This window comes from Ambystoma mexicanum, chromosome 9 (genome assembly GCF_040938575.1).
Source record: "Ambystoma mexicanum isolate Mex_15411 chromosome 9, UKY_AmexF1_1, whole genome shotgun sequence".
NCBI lineage: Eukaryota > Metazoa > Chordata > Amphibia > Caudata > Ambystomatidae > Ambystoma > Ambystoma mexicanum.
The window spans coordinates 313063302-313085676 of NC_090931.1; the positions used below are offsets into that span (position 1 = coordinate 313063302).

The 22375-nt window shown below is 45.8% G+C and overlaps 1 protein-coding gene across 3 annotated transcripts in view; it reads right to left on the minus strand.

The window, feature by feature from the left end:
* Positions 1–22375, minus strand: part of ZZEF1 (zinc finger ZZ-type and EF-hand domain containing 1) — a 3309810-nt gene that overhangs the window by 2669321 nt on the left and 618114 nt on the right. For all 3 annotated transcript variants that reach the window (XM_069614719.1, XM_069614718.1, XM_069614717.1), the window contains exon 12: positions 13411–13522. In XM_069614719.1, coding sequence (XP_069470820.1) covers positions 13411–13522 — 112 coding nt within the window. The remainder of the gene's footprint in view (positions 1–13410; positions 13523–22375) is intronic.

The window sequence follows — 22375 nt, forward strand, 5'->3', positions numbered from 1 at the left end:
GTCCACTTCCCTAGGTCTCTTCAAGGCTCTGCCATACTGGTCTGAAAAGTTGATGAAAATCAGCCATCTTAGCCATGCACTGTTCAAACCTCTCCCTAGTCCATTCTGAGGAAGCTGAAGGGTCAGGAGGTGGGAAGGGCTGCCTAGAAGGGGGTGAAACGTTATGTAAGGTCTTTGAAAAAGGCTTGGGGGGGCCTCAGAATAGTCCTCTCAGGGAGAGGGGGTGCTTGTGTAGTACCTGGCTGCCGAAAGGGTTTTCGAAAGCTTCTCGCGAAGCTTCAGAAGCTGTATTGACAGCATAGGGGGTTTCGGCTGTACAACAAAATGGTATCCTACAGCAGTAGTTTATTGCAACATTACATTATTTCCGGTATGTCGCTCATAGTGTAAAGCGTCTGATAGCATTCAAAAGATTTTCGCTATATGAACCCCAAACTCAGCACTGTTTTGGATGGGCAGGATCAGTCTGCACAGAGATCAACAAACAGTTATTTGTTTTATGGAATAGCTTTATTTAATTCACTGTCAGTTTATCTTTTAACACTTATTTTCTATTTTATGTGCATAGTTTTTTGAAAAAGCAGTGTAAGCCAAATACAATTTAGCAAATTATACAAATACATACATAAAAAACAAACACAATGTGAGACAGATATTGATCTGGCAAGTGCTAGAGACCGTCAACCAAATCCCCATAACAGTGCCGACAGCCTGCCTACCGGGGCTGTGAACGGGCACATGGGGGAGCGTAGGCTCTGCAGAAAGGTCGAGAGCTTCAGAATCAGAGCCATGGCTGCCAACAGATTCCTCGTCCGAAGCAACAGCACCAGCAGGGGGAAAGGCTTTCGGCCTGCATAGTGTAGGCCGCCCACTGCTTACTCCATCTTTCTTTCAGCGTCTTAGGCCAAAAGAGTTTACAGGCCTTACACAAACGCTCGTCGTGGTCACAAGGAAAACACTTATTGCATCGGCAATGGGTTTCTTTCCAGGGAATTTTGCTGTTACAAGACGGGCAAAATTTAAAAAGGAGTGCTCTCCATAGCAGAGGTTATCGACAGCCAGACCAAGAAGAGAGAGAGGTGTGAAGGAAATGCATTCTCAGAGAGGAGAAAGGAACAGGGCCTCACTCTCCCGACTGTAAAGGCCAGGCATGAGGGCCGAGGCTACGCGGTCAACAGTCGCCAAGCAGTTGTAGATGTAGTTGCCAGAAAACACACAATACAGCCGTAGGAAAGGTTGTCGAAGTTGACTAAACGACCGTACGCCGTGGGAATAGACATAGCAATATAAACTCTTTCGAGCTCTGCACAAGCGAACAACTAATTTGCCGGAACGCCACGTATGGGATAGTGGTACAGTCATGCCCATATCGATGCCCCTTTTGATCTTTGAAAAAAAGATGCAATAACCTGCGATTACCACTAGATGTCGGACTATGTGCACAGCATTTGATTCTAGGCAGATCCACAAGCATCAGAAAAGGGCGTTATTCACCATAATCTGCTGTGTGAAGGTGAGGTAGGGTAACAAGTACCTGATTTTCATGATAAGAGAAAAGGCTAGGAAAAGGATGGCACCAGCCTTTTTATTGATCCAGTCTTAGTCTAAGATCATTGAAAATGGCTTTAGTAATCGTTTCTGTACTGGGCATTTGTATAAAGCCACGTTGGGCAGGTTGAAGTATTTAGGCTTTTTCTGCAAATTTTGCAATTGCTTTACTACAACTCTAGTTGTTTCGCCTAAAATAAAAAGAAAAAAAATGGAGCCGAGTGATTTGGCCGATCCTTTGCAATTTAAACTAGTCTTTAATTTAAAGAGGTTTAAGTTAGAATTTCAGTCTGAAAATGAGGGCAGAGAACTGCAAATCCAGTTAACATTTTATCCAGTTAATATAAAGTGGGCATTTCTAACATGCTTTCACCAAAATAAAACTACTTTTAAGTATCAAGAGGAAATTTGCTCTTTTGCATGTGCCATGTGATTCCTCGCCCATTTGGATCCATTCAATAACAAACAAAAAGCATTAGCACATCTAAATCTCCTAACTTGACTCCAAGATTAATTATGCCCCAATGTTTCAGTCAAAGACAGTTGCACTCATATATTGGTGTAATCTAATTGTTTCAGCTTCTTAAAAGCAAATGTGAAGACAGAGCACAGGTACACACATAGGTCATCACAAGCCACTAAGTGCATGGTGAACTAAAGTAATTATCATATGGCAGTGGAATCTGCACCCTCCATTTGTTCCAGATGAGAAGATTAGCACTATAAATAACACAAACATGCACAAACAAATTGGTATTCCCTCCATCTGGCTGCAGCTGACTGACCACATTGATCAGAGAGAACACCTACCTGATCACACCTCAGTAGGTTTTTTTGGGGAGAAGAAGGAAAAGAGGGGATGGTGAATGGTAGAGTAGGAGTTGGTGAAGTAGGAAGAGGAAGAATAGGAAGTATGGGAGGGTGGAGTCACAAAAAAGCTGCTGTAGGGGGCGTGGCCAGCCGAGGACCCGAACTGATGGCTCCTCGGCGAGCTCCGTGACTTCTACTGGCCCCGGAACCCCTATCCCTTGTATAATGCCCTATTGATACGGCAAATTCAGCTCATCTAGCGATGAACCCCGTGGGCACCTGAGGAGCTGGAAATCGGACGGCTCGAAGCAACACAACCGAAGTAGCGGGCAAATCTCGGAGGGACCCTGTATCGACTTTCTACTAAGCAGACCCACCAGCTTATAGCGATTTTGCGATCCCGCAAAATGCCGCAAAAACTGCCGTTTTGTATCTTTAAAAAAATATATATATATTTTTTTGACTTTTTTTTTAAAGTAATCTGCAAAAATTACTCTTTTAAAAAAAATAATACTCAGGGCTCCAGGTTCTCAACTTTTTTTTTTTTTTTTTTACACAAGAAATGAAATGCGCTAACACATCTCATCACTTGCGCCCCAAAAAAGTGCAGCTCAATCCACAAGGGACACATGAATGGGCACATTTTATATGCACACCCATTCAGATGGACTTTTTCACCTCCTTGATCAAATAAAGTGGCGTTTCTGTCAATTTTAAAAATGCATCCCTCATTTTCAAGCAAGATGCACTTGCTTACAGAAACGGGAAGTGGGGCTGCCACTGCATGACAGGGTCTTTCCTGACCCCGTCATGCATTTCTTTTAAGGTATGAACCGCTGCTGTGTCGCTTGCATTTCTGTTCCTCAAACAGGATAAAAATGCATTTTTTGGGCCGCATTTTACAGCAGCAGGCACCTGGAGGGCTTGTCCCTGTGAAAGGCGCTGGGAGATTGCAGAACACTGTCGGGAGAGCGATTCTGCCCATTTTGATGCCAAAAATCTAGCGAATGTTACAATTTGACCTATTTCGTCCAGTACTATTCCATTGATTTTTATAAATACTGAACATGTGTTGCGGGGGTGTCACCCGCTCCCCATGTTTAGTATTTTTGGTCTAGGGTAGTTGCAGAAGTGTTTTCCCCTTTTTCCTTAAAATTGGAGGCGGGGACAGAAAAAAAGAAAATAATGAAAAAGGGACCCTGCAGAGTCGGATCCGACCCGCGTTAGAGGGACGGATCTGGCACCGCAGGGTTGCAGGGGAAGCGGCAGCGACCAAGCAGTTAAGTAGGGGAGGGGGTGGGGTGGTGGTGAAAGGTACATTTTGGGTGGTTTGGCTGAAGTGCAAATCAATTCGCAGCGAAATTGACTCCGCAAATAATAACACTTCCGTCAAACAACCCAGAACACCATTCAAGGCAGCTGGCCAGCGCACAATTTGCGCTACAGCTCAAGCCTGTGGAAATGCGCTGGTCACCTTTGAGAATAAGGTGACCTGCTCATTTCCAAAAATGGGTTGTCTAAAAATAGCATATCCTCTGTTCTTTTTTTAAATGCCCCATTATTTGAGGAACTGGGTCAAAATCTACATTTAAAAAAAATTAAAATATGGTTACACTATGAGGGAGAGTGATGGGTGAGATGTGAAGTGATAGGCAAGAAAGCAGAGGGAGAGCAGTGGGTCAGAGGAGGAAGTGCTGCACAAGAGAGCAGAGGAAGCAGTGATGTAGCGGGCCAGAAATATGAGAGCGAGCAGAGCGAGTAGAGGTACAGAAAGTAGAGGGAGCGTGTGGTCAGTGAGCCAGAAAGCAGAGAGGAAGCGGTTGCCAGAAAGAGGCAGTGAGCTGCAGATTGGGAAAAAGGATGAGGGAAGAGTGCGATAGAATAGGAGAAAGGATGCAAGATGCAAAAGTAGGACGAAAGAATGAAGGACTGTATATTGCGGGAGGAATTGTAGGCTGCGAGTATGATTTGGAGTGTGGCAGGGGCTGGGCAGTGCAAATTGTGACTTGACAGTGTGACATAGCACGTGAGTATTTGTATGACAGAGTGAGAGGTTAAGGAATGTAAGTTGTGATGGAGAGTTGGTGAGATGTGTGTTGGTGAGAGAAGTGTGTGGGTGTTTGGGGGATTGGAGAACATAGAAGGGGAGTATTTTCAGCATTACAATTGATAATGATCAATTTAGTTAATACTATTAAATAGGCATGAACATAAAACCAGAAATGTAGCCAAATCAAACACTGTTCTGCCAAGCCTGAGTCATCTGGGACTCTTCCTATTAAATTAATACAAAAGATACCTAATAATGATACCCTGGCTCTCTTGTAGCCTTGCACTCTGCCTATTTCCTGCAATGTGGCAATCTTACACCCCCCAGTTAATACAAAATGTCCCGCAAAAATGCCGCAATAAATAAAGGTTTGTGCCGCAAAATTTGCCATTTCATGCCGCAAAATTTGCCATTTCATGCTGCAAAATCCTGGAAGGTCTGACTAAGATGGCGGCTCCCGCGGATTTTCATGATAAGAGAAAGGAGGTTGCAAGCTCTCAGAGCGTATGAACGAAGCGAAGCCCAGAAATACTCTGGGTACTCGGGGGCCACCCTCCGTCTCATTCCGATAACCCGGCTGACTGGCATGGATGGGAGGGGAGAGGATCGCTGGTTCTCCCTCCCCCCCGGCCACGTATCATGGGCTGTAAGCCCGAGCTGCGGTAGAAGGAAGCGGCGCACCCTGGGGCCTGAAGAGCGGCTCTGCCAGGACTATCGTGGCCAAAGGAGTCCCCAGAGGAAAGAAACACGCGGCGCCCTACCGCGGTGAAGAGGACCCCACGTTCTGGCGGCTCAGCGCTAATCGGAGGTGAACGGGCCGGCTGGGGAAGAGGCACAACTGCGGCGGTGGATGCCTGCGCTGGAGTGCAGCTGCAGACCCCAGAGATCCCTGGGACAATACACACGGCCGTGGCAGTGATTCCCGCAGGGGGGTCACTGCATGAACTGTAACAACCACAATAAAGCTTGGTCTGACCCTAAATATAAACAATGACACCACACCACCATACGTACCTTAACCAACCCTGATAAAGAGGAAGAAAGCTCACGGAGCAGCTCATGTGGTCGTCAATCTGACCCTACACTGCTGGTCTTGCGTGACGGCGGCTCAGTGTCGGGCTCAGTGAGAGAGAAGGTGAGCAGACCAGCTGAGGGGGAGGCAGGGGTTACAGCGGGCGAAGCCCGCCCTGGGAAGTGGTGGTGTGGATCACGGGGCGCCCAGGATCCCCGGATCCATACCTACAGCAAGGACGGGAATTCCTGTAGGGGTGTCATAAAACGGACACTGTGCAAAACTGCAGAAACGCACAGAGGGCCTGGGCAGGGGCTACTTTGACTACACGTTCCTGGTCTCCACGCGGGTGGCTTAGGGATGGGGCTGGCGGTGAGTTCATCAGACCAGCTTGGGGAGAAGCAGGAGCAACAACAAGAGACGCCCGCACCACGAGGCGGCCGCACAGGGCTGTGGTGCCTGGCGCCTTTGAAGCTACATATACAACACAGCGGTGATACCCACATATGTCCTGGCAGAAGGCAAACATCAGTAACACGCTAATGGATCCCTAGTGTGAACAGCGGCTTACTGTGCACTGCGCACCCCAAGCACCCCCGACAAGTAAAGGGACACACATGGAATTGCCTGCATAGATGCTATTTTGAATACGCACAGCCTAACCTTAGCAAAGGAGTAGGCTGTAGCCTGCACAGAAGCAACAAAGGACGTCAGGCGGCAAAACGGATTCTTGGGTCAGGGGGACTCTGAAATACAGCGGGGGCACACAAATGAAAGCAATAACCGCCTGAACCCGAAAGAAACCAGATAAACCTTAACCCATAGCATAAACATAACTCAGATATAGAACTATATCTGGTTCTACAAAAATCCCAAAGAGGCAAGAGGCCGAAAACCAGCCCGAAGGGCAACGATGACAAGCAACAACAATTCCAATTCTTCAGACCCAATCTAGAGTGACATACAAAACATCACATACTGCCCATGATGTCCAAACAAGCAGCGAAAGCTAAAGGTCAAGGTCAAGGCTCTGGTGATATCAAAGCTTTGCTGCAGACAGCAGATACCCAGAAACACAATCAAGTGCAGGCAATGGGCCAAGTGTATAACCCCCATCCAGAAGGGGCAGAGACTCCCGAAGACCCACCTATTCGAAAGTCGGGCTTGCTAGAAATGCTGCTAGAGCTCAAAAAAGATATTAAAGAAAGTGCAACTAACCTAGCTAAGTCCATCACTGACCTCAATAAGGGAGTTTTGGCGGTAAAAAAGAATCGACGAAGTCGAAATGGGGATAACAGAACAGAGCCACAATCATGACAGCTTAGCGAGCAGAGTCTTGGAGCTGGAACAACAAAAGGAACGAGTGCAGAATAAACAGGAAGATGCTGAAAACAGGTACAGACGAAACATACGAATTTGCGGAATCCCGAAAACGGTATTGGACTCTGACCTACAGCAATATGTGACTGACTTGTTCCGTCACATCCTGAACACAGAAGAGAACAAAGAAATTGTGCTCGACGGACGCACAGGATCTCCTCAACAAGAATCTGACACCCGATGTACTAACCCGGATACATCTGTATCCGCTGAAGGAGGACATCATGCGAGCAGCTTGAAAAAAAGGAACCTATCAGGTTCCGCTCTGCTCCAATTCAATTGTTCCAAGACCTAGCCCAAGCTACGCTCGCCAGGAGGAAAAGATTGAGGGTAGTCACAGACTGGTTGAGAACCAGGGACGTACGATACCGATGGGGACATCCAACATGCCTCCGGTTTGAATGGAAAGGCAAACGATACTCTCTCTCCAAGGAGGAGGATATGGCAGATCTCATGCAGGAGGATGAAGGGGGCAACCTCACCGACAACGAAGAATCTCTGTCCCGGAACGGGGAGATGGAAGGTGGATCTGGAACAGGCCAAAGGAAATTAGGATGCTCCCGACCGCGGGGACGTAACAAGGAACCTAAATCCTTAGAGCCCACCTGAACAATCGCCAAACATCTGGAGAACAGGGACTATCCCCTTAAAATTGGAAATGGGGATGACGATAAAGAAAAGAAAGGATCTCACATCCGGAAGTAATCACATGCTAACTTAAATGCTCAAGAAGCAAGCATATCACACATCAAGCGGCATGAAAAAAAGGGGGTAGGGGGGGGGGGAGATGTCCGGACCCACACTTCCGGGGGGAGTAAAACCCGGTGATCTATTGTGAATACAATATGTTGAGAAAGTTATTCTCTATACAATATCTAGCCTCCAGTGGGACTAAAAAGCGGGGAGTGGGCATCCTAATAGCGAAAGATACTCGTTTTGAGAAACTATTTGTTAAAAAAGACCCAGATGGTCGTTACTTGATGCTGGGAGAGAAACTGATGGGCCAACTGGTGACCTTGATCTCAATTTATGCCCCTAATACGAAACAGGACCACTTCATACTGAACCTGTTACCCAAAATTGCGGAATGGGGAATAGGGAAAATCCTAATCGGAGGCGACTTTAACGGGGTGATGGATGCAACAATGGATAAAACTCTCCCAGCCACCTCCAATGACCACACATTCAGACAGGCCCTGGCCACATCTTTAAGGGAACTGCATCTATTAGAGTCCTGGTGATTCTTTAACCCACAAGAAAGAACATATACCCACTATTCAGCAGTACACAGGGGTTACTCCCGTACTGACATGATACTTATCTCAGAAACAGTCGTCCCACAAGTTACATGCTTCAAAAATGGAGTGTGATGCCCATCAGACCACGCTCCGGTACTCCTAAAAATAGAACCAACCTGCCCACAACAACAGCCCCACAAATCCTGGCGACTGAATGAGGTAATATTGAAGGACCTAACGGTCCAGATGAGCATAGAACAAACCCTACAGAACTATTTCCGGGAAAATATGACACCGGGGATAGATTGGTCAACTATCTGGGATGTCAGCAAAGCGGTAGTACAGGGGGGGATTTCATCGCGCAAACATCAAATTATATTAAAAGTCGGGAGAGGGTGAGATGCAATATGTAAGCCGACATACACAAGGCGGAGGTGGTGTACAAAGACAGGGGCTCACAGAAGGCTTGGCGGGAATTAAAAATGGCCAGAACGACCCTAGAAACCCACCTAGCAGATGATGCAGCAAGTCTTCTGGTACAAACAAAACAAGTTTATTACATACATGGGGGCAAAGCTAAACGACTCCTTTCTGCTAAATTGAGAAACCAGAAACTTCGGAATCGAATAACCCAACTTCGTAATGGCAACAGGGAGGCAATGAGGGTGGAGAAAGAAATAGAAGAGGTGCTATTCTCATATTACACCAACAACCTAAAAAGGGAAAACCTATATGGTGAGGCACAGATCACATTCTTAGATCAAATAGACTTAGCACAAATTAGTGAGTCAGACAGGAAACAGCTGCAAGCCCCATAACAGAGGCGGAAGTGGGAGAGGCTATAGGAGCACTAAAAGGACACAAAACTCCGGGCCCAGATGGGCTAAGCAATACATACTATAAAACTTTTAGGACCATTTTAACAGGCCCCCTAACTTGTCTATTTAACCTCATTAGAGACAAGGGGCATACATCCGGGGACCTGGGTCCAGCAACTACAATATTATTGTTGAAACCAGACAGGGATCCATTGGATTGTGCAAGCTATCGCCCGATCTCTTTATTAAATGGAGATGCAAAGATCTATTCCATGGTACTGGCCCGGAGACTAGCAATGGTATTTCCTGAAATAATCCACTCAGATCAAACAGGCTTTGTGAAGGGGCGGCACACATACGATAACATCCGCAGAGCCATAGATACGATAGACTGGGGACGGAGGGTGGGTCAGAGATTTACTGTGGCAGCCCTGGACGCCTCCAGAGCTTTTGACAGCCTACATTGGGGTTTCTTACGCCTAACCCTTGAAAGATTCAGGTGTGGACCTAGCTTTACTCGCATGTTAATGGCCAATTTCACAAATCCATCCACTAGACTAATGGTCAATGGAAAGCTTACAGGAAGCATCCCCATTCAGACAGGCACAAGACAGGGGTCCCCACTGTCACCCCTGATCTTTGTCATGGCTATGGAGCCATTTGCATGCAGGGTTCGTAACCACCCGGGAATCCAAGGGGTTGAAGTGGACACTGCAGGTCCTCAAAAAGTAACACTCTACGCGGATGACGTTCTCCTGTTCCTAAGGGACACCGCAAACTCTCTACCAGCAGCCATGCAATTACTGGGGGAATTCGCTAGGGTCTCAGGATTCCACGTCAACTATCCCAAATCCAAAGCTCTCAATATTACAGAAAAGCCCGAACAAATTCCGGTGTGGGAGAACCAACACCCCCTGAAGTGGGAACACAAGGCAGTAAAATATCCCGGAGTACAATTGACCCCCAAATATGATAGGCTATACGGAGCTAACATCCCAGACCTCCTGAAAGCGCTAGCAAGGGATCTAAAACGTTGGCAACTGAAGGAACTGTCCTGGCTGGCACGCATTACAGCGGTTAAAATGACCCTTCTTCCTAAATTCCAATATGTAGTTGGCACCCTCCCAATAAGAATCCCAGGTCCAGCCATTGAAACATTACAGAAGGAAGTGATGAACTGTATCGGGGCGGGTGGGGGCGAGAATCCCCAAAAAAGTACTGTTCAGACCACAAGCCCTGGAGGGTCTGGGGGTTCCAGATTTCCGTAGATACCTATGGGCAGCACAGGTAGCCCCGATGCCACAATGGGCAGCTGGAGAAGCTCAGAACCAGTGGGTCATACTTGAAAGTGTGGCGACCAAGATAGCCCGGGGGAATCTTGGCTTCCTCACCACACGACACAGGGAAAAAGGAGGCCAACTATTAGAATCAACTAGAACTACTCTGTGGTATTGGGATAGGGTTCTGAGAAACAAGAAGATTAAAGGGGGGAGGGGACCTCTCACGCCGATTGCTTATAACCTGGATTTTACCCCTGGAACACAAGCTAATTTCTGGACAAACTGGGCGAGCAAGGAAAACAACATGGTCCTAGGGGATCTTTATGCAGATGGGTCAGCCTTGTCGTTTGAAGAATATAAAACCAGGTTTAACATACCGGAGCGGGAACAATATCATTACGTTCAGCTCAGACATTGGGTCTCAAATGCGAAGGTGAAAGAGGGAGCAACCAGAAATCCTACAGGAGTGGAACTAACAATACAAGAAGGCCAACCAGATGAGGGAATGACTAGATTATACCATCTAGTGGGGGAATTGGACCCCAAAGAGAACCTCACCTTTATGCAAAAATGGGAGACTGATCTAGGGAGACCAATCGTGGGGGACACATGGGGCCGCATTTGGCATAGAGCCGTCAAGAGCTCTAAATGTACCTTGATTAAAGAAGCCGCATACAAACTCTGCCTCCGGTGGTACATGATGCCCACACGTATGCACGCCATTAACGCAGAATACCCTGCTGCATTTTGGAGGAATTGCGGACAACCTGGGGATCTTGTTCACATGTGGTGACCCTGTCCACTAGCAGAAACCTACTGGAAAGAGATGTTAAGTCACATTAAGGAAATAACTGGCGTGGGGCATCCCTTTGATCCGCTAGTGGTGCTCCTGGGGGAAGCAGTAGAGGGATGCTATGCAAGCTCAGGGCCGACAGCCACACTAATCACACATATGTTGAGCATGGCCAGAATCACAATTGCACAAGCATGATTGCACAAGCATGGAAGACTAAAGATGGTCCAATAATAGCCATGTGGTGGTTGCGGCTGTGGGGATTGATGGCCATGGAAAAGGTGACAGCAATAGCCCATGGCTCTTACTCAAAATATATGAACATTTGGCTACCACTACACGAATTCACAGATGATGAAGAACAGATGTACTTTAAACCCAGATTGCTCCGGGCAATATCTATCATTTGATAAACTCGAACACTAAGCTGAAAATGATCCAACTGGCTGAATTTTAAGACATGAACAGGACACTTCTTCACCCATAAATTAAAGAAATGTTTGGAGGGGGTGGGGGGGAGAGGGTTCGACATTTACTTTATACAGTTATTATATATGAGCACTGGCATTGAACTGCCCTAAAACCCCAAGATAGGGCAAGGAAGAATTATATGTATAAAGCAATGCATATTTGTAATTAACTGTTTATTGATGTACACATGTCTATGATGCTCTGAAAACTAAAATAATATTGGTTAAAAAAGAAACTGCTTCAAAATGCAGTAAGTTGTTGCAGGCAATCAGTCCGTATTGCAAAGAACTGGGTAATTACCGACAAATTGCTCAATTCCCTTTTTTGGCGAAACTAGAAAGAGTTGTAGCTCAGCAATTGCAACATTTTGCGAAAAAAGCTAAAATACTTCAGCCTGCCCAACATGGCTTTAAACCAATTTGCATTACAGAAATTATGGAATACATATTTGCAACTAAGGATAGCATGTAAAGGTACATTATAACATGGTTCTTTACACCGTCTTTTCACAGTTACATGCACAATATCACACACATACTCTACTCGAGTCATTTTATCGCCGCTGCTAGTTGGGAATAAATGGGGTGGGAAAAGCTAATGTCTGAATAAAATATGGTTATTATAGATCTTATCAAACTATGGTACAAGATTGAACCTGCAATGAACATTAGACATTAGGAGTGCACATAAATCTACCTGGACGCATATTTTTTTTTATCAATTATGAAGGATGAAATGTATTTTACAAGTTGTGCAAAGATTGTGTTGATTTATGTATTAAAGGTTATGTTAATGTATCGCTAATAAATACTATATTTGCTCCAACAGCAGTATAAGCATTGTTAATGAACTAGTGAAATGGGAAAATAAGTGAAAATAAATCTTGTTGGAATAAATAAAAAAGACACACACTACTGTGTTGACACATTGTGTGACCTTATAGATGAAGCTATGCAGCGATTGTAAGGGCAAACATTAAATAAGACATTTAGTTTGTATGTTGATAGGAACACCATACCTTTTCACAATGTTTAATATAGTTGTGGTGCAGTATCCATTTTGAGAACATTATTTCACATTGTTTAATGGAAATCAAATAGAAGGTGTTAACCTTTGTCAGCAATTTTAACTGACAGTGCAAGTATTGTGTAGTCAAGGGGAACGAGTGTCCTAACCTAGCATTGGAGTATTGAAGCATGTTAGGAGTTTATAAAGAAGGGAAGTGTCATGTGTCACTGTCTGTTACATATTGGCTCCACAAATATCTAAATGTTCTTTCCAAAACTCTCCACCCCACCTCAAAAAGATATCTTCTGCAGTTGTTTTCCGACAGGCATACCAATGGCAGCAAACTAATATCAATGCTATGAATGTTATACATTCACACAAGTATAGAGAAAGACAATATGCCTGGTTGTATCCAATGTCACTCAAGCCTCATATGCCCAGTTAAAGCAATGATATACCCAAGCAGGGTTGTAAGAGCCCACGCACTGCCACCATATACCAGGTTCAGCTTTGCCAGAGCAGATTTAAATCGGGTAGAAATAGCTGCCATATTCCCAGACACAGGCCAGGTAGTCTCATTGTATACAAATGTTTGCTATTGCATGCTAATGGACAAACGTCTCATGCCACATTCTAGCTACCTTGGTTCAGGACAGAGGTACCAAAGAATGATTCCCAGAAAGCATTGTGGACTGCTCCATGGAGAAGTCACAGAGATCGTATGTCCCAGCCAACATCTTGCCTCACTCATAGTCGTGCACAAGAGAACATAATGGGAAAACATTGAATGCCAAAGAACAATATCTTGCTAGTTATGAGTTAGGATGCATTAAAAGGTTTTTTAATTGATATTTTAATAACTTTTAGGGCTAGTATAAATATCTACAATATACTGGAGGCACGGTTGTAACCACCCTCAATCAGCTGAAATTGCTTTAACAACATGTAACTAATTCAGCAGGATGGAAGAAACTTCAACCACCTGATTTTGTATTACTTTACCTGGGAAAACCTGCATTGCTGCATTTTGAATTCTACTTCATCCCATTCATCTTCCAACTCAAACCAGCCCACTGGTTCATCCTCATTTAGTTCTGTAGACTGTGCACCTGTCCTGTAGATACAAAATTAACCAATGATTATATGTTTCACAGAATGCGGGCAAAAGAAGCCGCATACCGAAAGCCGGAGACCGCCATGGCCAGGCAAGCCTCGCCACACCTCGCCACGCCACACACCAGCGGCCAGTATAGGGAAGACATGGGCACGGACAGCAGGTGTGTGTGCGTCAGGTATGGGGGGCTATGTGTGTGGCCGGGAGGGAGTGAGAGCGGAAAGGTGGTTGGTAGGTGCACCCCCTCTCACGCCCCAAATGAATCTGCCTATGCAGGAGATGATGGGAACAGGTCCAGGGATGGGGCTGGTAAAAAACCCAGGAAAAGGAAGTTTTCCCTCCAGTTGAAGGCTGCACCAAATTCGGCCTAATAAAAAACACAGCCTTTTTGGAAAGTGTCCTTTAATGGGCGACATTTAGACATACAACCAATACATATTTATCAAACTGTTATAGCACTTGGTACACTATGAGGGGACAGTCACTGCTTGAGCTCGTATTTACACCAAGACACCTAGTTGTGGGGCTAGCAAATGAAACGTGGATCAGACAAGGTAGTGAGAGAATCCACTATGATACAATCCAATACGACAACAAATCCTGTAGCCAATCTTATTCCTTCAGTAAAGATTATTGTCCCAGAGTTCATTTTATAGCAGTATCACTGTCTCAACAGGCAGTGAAATGGACAAAAAGTAAAATAAACAATAACTTAGTCAACTCCATCTTTAATAAGTTGTTTGCAGTCATGCAGTGGTTGTGAGGGAAGAAACACGCAATTCTTGTTGGCAAATGTGGGCATACACAGGGAAAGGTGTGCTAGCTAAAATAAAAACAAAACAAAAAAAATCACGAAAAGAAAGGTTACAAGATTGTAAACATTTTTCTGGCCTGACAGAAAAACTGTTCTGTTAACTTCAGTTCTATGTAATCGGAGTCAGAGAACGTTTTCACATGGTAGCTGAACTGAACAAGAAGCAAAGCATGTGTTAAGGATGGTGAGAAACTGGGTGGTGAGGCTACGAGAAGAGTGCAAACGTACATGAATGCTTACAGTACATCTATTACCATTGTCATTTCAATGCAGTTTAGAGGAGTATGCATTAGTTTGGTATGTGCTTGGAGAAACACCTATCAATATGGAGACACAGCGTTTGCAGATTTCTTTGCCGTTTCCTGTTGTCCCCCAAGGTGTAGAGGTAGATATGTACTTATTTTCTTGAATAAAGGTCAGGTTTGCTATGATTACATAATGTGGGGAAAAAGATCTCAAGGAGAGCACTAGTGGTCAGTGTGAATTAAAATAAATATATTAACCCGTACCAATATTTCCCCTGCCTGGTGGTGTCACTGCCAGATTACTCTCGGTTCTCCTTCCATTCTCTCACAGCCTCCAGCCTCAACCATTTCTAACTTCTAGATCACTCACTGGCTTCCCCATCTCCCTGCTTCCTCCCTGCACTGGCACCCCTCAAATAAGATGTTTCTGTTAGGCAGAATCCTGTGCAGTGCCCTTAGGGACCACTACACACAATTAAGACTACAGGTGGCAATACAAGTTTTACCTTTGGTACAAGCCTGTACTACTATGTCAGAGTGGTAGCAGTGGCGGAGCAGCCAGGCTTATCTCAAGAGTATATGAGCAGTAGCAGAGATTACACAAAGGGACCACAATTACTGTGACTCAAGCAAACACTGACTCAAGGTTTCAGGTAGAAAAATACAAGTACATTTATTTGTAAACCATTTGTTATAAATACAACACTTCTATCACACTTAAATAAAAACCACACGTTAAATATACTACAACTAACCAATTCACTTTGTACAGCAAGTCTCTAGGTAAGTACCCTGTGTTTGAATGAACCGGTGTTACGAACAAAACACGTTACCGTGAATACGATTGAGATCACTTTTTGACAGTTCGGTCTACTAAATAAACGTGTATCCGTGACACGAAATGCTACCGGGGCAAAACACACTTCGCACCTGAGATACCCAGAGGGAGTTGGAGGCAAAAATCACAGGCAATATTTTGGTTAGGCAGGCAGAATCAAGAAACACTCAGAGACAGGAGTTCAAAAGTCAAAGGGCCGGAGCCCGAGTCGAAAGACACCGGGGCCTGTTGCCAAAGATCACAGTCAGACAGTTCACAATTCAACGTAGCCAAAAAGTACTTCGATATTGTCAATGTTCAGAAGCAAAAGTTATAAGGAGGAGGGAAGACAAGGGCAAGCCTTGGAAATGAAGAAAAGGAATTCACCCAGTTTCATCGAGTAGAACACAGTACCTTGTTCCAATGGTGCAGCTGGTGCCCTGGGAGTTGTTCCTGTTGGTTTCGCGCAGACCCACGATTCCTGGAGCTTCGTTGTGAAGGAAGACGTCTGAAGGGGGTCTGCACCACACATGGATGAAGCCGGCAGCAGCGACGAGGAATAAAAGGGGTGCTTATTAAAAACAGGAGAGGCTCTTCAGGTGGCTATCCGGACCACTACAGCAGTGTGCAGCAATTTCGACCAAGGAAGAGGTTCCTCTTGCGATAGAAGATGAGCTAGTTATCCCCACCACGCTCAAGGGAAGAAGACTCCGGACTGGATATTCTCTAAGTCGGTGAAGGGAAGATAGCTCAGGACTGCAGCAGGGCTTCACCGGGACGGGGTAGTTGCAGCAGCCGTCGTTCTCTCCACTTCTCTTCGGTTCCTTGTAGTTCCAGTGGCGACTCTCTGACTTCTAGCCCTAGAGACCTGCCTTTTATGCGAAAACCCCCCATGCACACAGCCTGGCTGTCAATCACCCAGCAGGGGGTTTGTCCAGCCCGGACAACTACCCTGGCCAATCATGACAAAGTGCGATTTTGGTTTCTTAGGATAACCTGTGCAGGGGGTGACTACACCCCTCCCTCACATTCAGCCCACCTAGACACCCAGGCGCCTTGAGGAGGGCTTCTGAGCAGAAGCCTTCTAAAAGGCAATGAACAAAGAAGGCGAACCTAGTTTGCCGCGCAAAGTAAAACACAAGAAGGACTTTAACAAAAAGAAATGGCGAATAACCCCAACCGGAGCCAAAAGAAAGACAATTTGGTCAAGCGGGTTTATGTTCGAGGCTAATATAATAGCCAAGAACAGTACCACGTGTATCTAATATAATCTCAGTAGAAAAGATAGGGTAGATACCACTGCCACCAGCCAAGTCTAAATATTAAAAGAGCGAAACAATGCTCTAGGAGGTACAGATAAAAAGGGATACGAATTAACCCTTTCCAGTACTCCATGGAAGATGGGGTGTACTGGATCTGTGGTAGATTGACTAAGTAAAGTTAATGGTAACTTTACCCTTTTCTGGGGGACGGTAGTCGCCTCAGAAATGGAGTTGAGGGAAGTCTCAAAGACAACCATGTGCCACGGCACTGAAGGTGCTGTGTGACACACAAAAAGAAGGGGGCTACTGAAGTGGTGTACTTCAGAGTCCACAATCACAAAAACAGGTAGAAACACATAGCAAAACACAGGTAAGAGGGGGGGTAAAGCTCTCACTCTTACCAAGTGGAAAAAAATAAAGTCCAGAAGTCCAGCAAAGCTGCTGGGGGGCTCACTAGGTGAGGGAAATCAGCCATAGATTAGAATTCTCCCTAACACTGTTCTCCCAGGATCTCCAACCACATCTGTCCCCCTCGGGAACCACACAACACCTGCCCCTCTCCCCCACCTCCTATCACTCTCATTTGGTCTCTGGCTTGCACAACCACTCTGCAAAACGTCTTCTACTTCACTGACCAATTGAACTATTATCACCCTCAACTTTCACTTCTTGTTATCACAGAAACCTGGATCTCCCCTCATGACAATTATACACTAGCAGCTCTCGACAGTGACTGCTACTTTCTCCCACTTTCCTCAACCTGTTGGGACGCGTGGCAGTATGGTGTTCTAATGCCCTAAATATTGCAACTCTGCCACCATCTGACAGCACTTCTTAATCTTTTGAATATGCCACTATTCAACACCTCCCTCCTGCACCTCTCATTGTTGTGGCTCTCTATCAACCTCCTGGTCCTCTGCTCATTCTTTCCTGATCAGAACCATCTCCTTGAGCCACTTCCTATCGACTTCCCCATTGTCAAGCGGAGGGACTTTAACCTTCCCCCAAGCCCTCTTTAACATATGCCTTGAACTTCTCTCGCTCCCACCTGACCACTCTCTACGACCCGCTTACTCACCTCTGGTGAGAACTCTCTTGACCTAGTCTGTCTCTCTAATTTCTCTCCTACCCTGACCTCTCCATAGACCCCTCTTCCCTGATCACTCCATTATTCACTTTAACATCTAGGTCCCTCCACCTCCTACTGCTCCTCAACCCTTTTCAGTGACTAAGAAGGAATTCAGGCAGCCTTCTCTCGTACCTTACCTTGATGATGTGAGGACATCTCTCCGTTATTCATGCCTTTTCCATTGACTCTGCTTTTCTGACTTTCTCGATGCACTTTTGACTCCATCTGACCAACACTATCCTGCTCGCACGTTTCCACCTTCCCCGCCCTCAATCTCAGCCTTGGATCATCACTGAAATTCAGACCCGCAAAACAAATATGAACCATGAACTATGATGTTGGTGAAAATTATGGATCCCTACCTACTCCTAGCCTACAAAATGTCCCTTGCTGTCCTCGCCTCTGCAAGGGGCTCTGGTAAATCATCCTACACCACAAACCTAATCTTCCACCCTTAATAATTACCCTACAAGCGTTTAGGAACCCTCCAAGCTTTGCTCACCCCTTCCTCTAAAATCCATAAAGTTCATGACACCCTCACAACCCTCTTCTCTCCCCCTACCCAACCCTAATTCTGTCCACCACCTCTTTTGCTCCCCAAATGGTCAAACATTTAGTCTCAATAACTTGCCCTTATCTGAGCTCTTTAATCTCCCTCTCTCCCTCTCCCTCCTCCCCCTAACTCACTTGCCCTCCCTCTCCCCCCGCTGAACTCTTCCCTGCCTCCCTCGAATCTGAAACTGTCTTATCCCTATTGAAGAAATCCAGTGCCGACCCAAACGTGACCGCAAACTATCCGCCTCTTTCTCTCCTTCCCCATAATTCAAAGGTCCTTGAGTGGGTGGACTTCTCCCAGATTCAAAGGTCCTTGAGTGGGTGGACTTCTGACAGATCATTGAGTTCCTTGAGAAAAATGGCCTTGTAGAGCCACTTCAATCTGCCTTCCATAGTAAACACTCCCGAGACTGCACTTGTGCATGTCTCCAACGTTCTCACTGATGCTCACCACTCCAAACTCTCTTCTAGACTCTTCCTTTACGAACGCTCAGCCACTCGTGACACTGTCAAACACCCTTCTATCCTCCTCACTCTTCAGGACCTTGGGTCTCGCAAATCTGCCCTTGCCTAGATCGCCCCCTACTTGGAAGGTTGATCCTTCAAAATCTCTTGGAAATTGCAAACCTCTGAGCACAATCCTCTGCCTGTCTGTGTACCCCAAGGATCAGTCCCTTTCACCTCTGCTCTTCATCCTGTAAGGCTGCAGAAGTACGAGTCTGGCACAGTGGTGGCATGTTTGTTCGCAAAGACTTATTTAGACAAAAAGGAAAAGAAAAGGAAAAAACCTAACTTGCCCTATTTCTATGAGGGCTTGCCCTACATCCACAAAAATATTAAGGACTGTCAGGATGGTCAATAAAGTTAAATGTCCAGCGCCCGGCGTCCAAACCTATTTCTGTCCCATTAGTCTCTAGACAGGGTGTCTTCTTGATCCAGAAGGAGGCTTGTCTTGTTCTGGATATGGGTTTGAAATGTTCATTTGTTGATGAACAAACACAAAAAGTGACGTTTTAACGTGAAGGTTCTTGATCTTAAATGCTCTTCCAAATGTATACAAAACACAGTTCCTCAAGTACCAGGGGGACTTTTCCCCTATTCTCTTCTCCAGTACACAAACGTATTATCAAGTCTGGTAACATTATCCTGCCAGACTTTATTGTATTTTAGCACAAAAAACACAGTTCCCAAGTTTCAGAGGGGAGTCTCTTCCCATGTTATTTCTCCAGCTCAAAACATAGCATCAAGACTGGTTCACCATCCTGCCAGACTAGATCTTGGAATTTCAGAAAGTATCTCTTCGTTTGGCAATGGGTCCTCGAAACCATGGATTAACTTCTTGTACCTCGCTTTCTCTCCTATGTGGGTCCCAGACCCCTCTGGATGTCCCAGGATCTCCTTGGCTTGTTTTATAACTTTTCTCTTTTGTGTGGGTCCCAGACCCCTTTACACTGTCTCTGGATATCCCCGACTTGCTCTGGGGTCCAGCCCCTTGACTGTGTGCTTCCTTAGACTTGTGTGGGTCCTTGAGCCCCTGTATGTTGTTTTTCCAGGACTCGTCCAACTTCATATGGGTCCCAGACTCCAGTATGCTGTTCTGGCGGGGTTTCCCCGAATTCATATGGGCCGCAGACCCTGGTATGCTGTTCCTGTGGGCCCTTTGACCCTGCTTCACTCCATGTCTAATTGAACAGACCTGCTGTACTCTACTGCCGGGTACTGTCCCAAATAGGTTTTCATAAAGTCTGTTCTAGCTTTTACAGTTTGTTTGCTATCCCTTTCTTTCTCTCTGGATACTGGTAAGTCTCTCCATTTGGCCCCTTTTGTGTCCCACCAGCAGGCCAGACCTTTTCCCTACCTTCTGGAAATGTTGCAGTCTCCTGTCTGTCCTGGGAGTGAAGTAGGGCTTCTGTACTGCTTCTGCTTTCAGCATCCTGCTCTCGCAGCTCCGGAACAGTGTGCTCTCTCGTGCATCTTGGCTGCGCAGCTTTTTTTGGCTTTGCCGGTCGGGTTTCTTCTCTCCCAGTCATCGGACAGGTCACTTCCGTATGGACCCACTGGAGACGCTCGTCCCCTCTTGACAGCGTCCCGTTCTCTGGTCTCTCACCACAGAACCAGAGTCTGGTTCTTTGCTCCTGCAGGGCTGGCTTGACCACAGTCCTTCCTTGCTTTTTATCATCAGGGCTGTCTCTAGTAGACTGTACCGCGTATGTTGGTTCAGCAGTGGGCTTTTACCTCCTTGTCCGATCTTCATCGTGCCAGTGATGGTCTGTAATCTTCCTAGGTAAGCCTCGCTCTTGCTCATCCGAGTATATTTGTATGAATTAAGTCTTCTGCTCTACAGAGATACATAAAGGCGTGGGGAACCACAGGGTGCTGAGTGGGGCGAGATGAAAAACGAGAAAGAAATTGAGGAGTTGAATACTGGATTCTTCCAAAGCTATTGCCACTGGTCCCATGGAGGGCTTCCCTCCCCATGAGATCCACCTGCTGAGAACCACCCCTAGGGACACTATCGGGTAGTGGCCTCACCTCCCTGTCCTCGTAAAATTCATCACAATCCTCTAGACCTCTGCTCCAGGAACTATCTTGTATTTTGGCTTACAATATCACCTATTTGATGATGACACTCATATGTTTCTCTGTTCTGTCTTTCACCCAAGCCATTTGGGAACAGATTCCAAACTGTTTTACTGCAGTTCGTCACTGTATGGCTCTCCACTGCCTCATGCAGAACTTTGCCATCCCTCTGCTATCTCCTTTATCGCCTTACCTATCTTGCCAAAGGCTCGCAATCTTGGGGGGTCCTCTTCGACAACGACCTTCAACTGCAGCAATTCATCACTGCCCCTGCTGCTTATATTCACCTCAACATTCAGAAAATGTGTTCTTTTCTTACAAACTGGATTACAAAAACTCTAATCTGCACCCTCATGCTCAGCAAACTTGACAACTTTCAAGCCTACTCCTTGACCGTCCTCTCTACTCCTTCCTCCCTCTTGAGAAAGCCCTCAATATTGCTACCCATACCATCTACAACCTACCCAGATCCTCCCCAACTTCTACCTACCAACATCATGCTGGTTGACTCTCCATGCAGAACTGCTCCCTTTCAAGTTCATTCTCCTACTCTACAAAGCTATCAATGGTCTTGCTCCTCAGTAACTGACTGATTGTATCTCAGTTTATTCACCAGCTCGTTCCCTCTGATCCTCCTCCGCATTACACTGTCCCATACACTTCCTGTGCCTCCTCTAACTGCTCTCTTTCTCCCTATTCGCCCCACTGAAACCTACTGCCTATCACAATCAGAGCCAGTCCAACTTTGGATCCCTTCAAAGCTTAGCTTAACTTCACTTGCTTGCTAAAGAGGGCGCCCCTGACCCCCCCCCCCCGGCCATCTTCCCTACTAGACCCCATCACTCCCTCCAGTGGCGCTTAAGAATTTATTGATATAGTACTCTTTAGTTGGAAGCACTTGACCCTCCCACCCCCAGGTTAATATCACTTTTCTAAGTCACCTGTTTTCTCATAAATATTTTTTTTCTGTTTGTTTTGTCTCTGGTATTTGTCCTAGTTTTTAACAGCGTCAAACTGCCTCACCCCTTTTTCTCATCTTTACACTACTGTACAGGCCGCTTTCGTGGGAATGCCTCAGCCAGTTGTTAATGGGTTATTGCAACTCATCCCTGTTCTTAACAAAAATTAAAATCTTGGTGTTCAGGGATCCACGCAAGTTTGAAAATGTCAGAAAAAGATTATTAGAACAATCTAGCTATAGGCTGAAGTTGCCAGGAATGACATGCAGACTTGAGGTATTTTGCAGAATGTCAATGAAGTGCAAGCATTCGCCCGAAGGAATTTACATGCAGGTTTCAAAAGAGGAGGTTGGAACAGTAGAGTTCAGGGAAGAAGTGTCCAAAGAGGGAAATATCAGGGTCACACACCCCGATCTGTTGGAGAATTGGATCTTGGATCCTTTGAAAAGTAGAGCATCAACGATGATGGTATAAGAATGAAGTTCCAAGTCA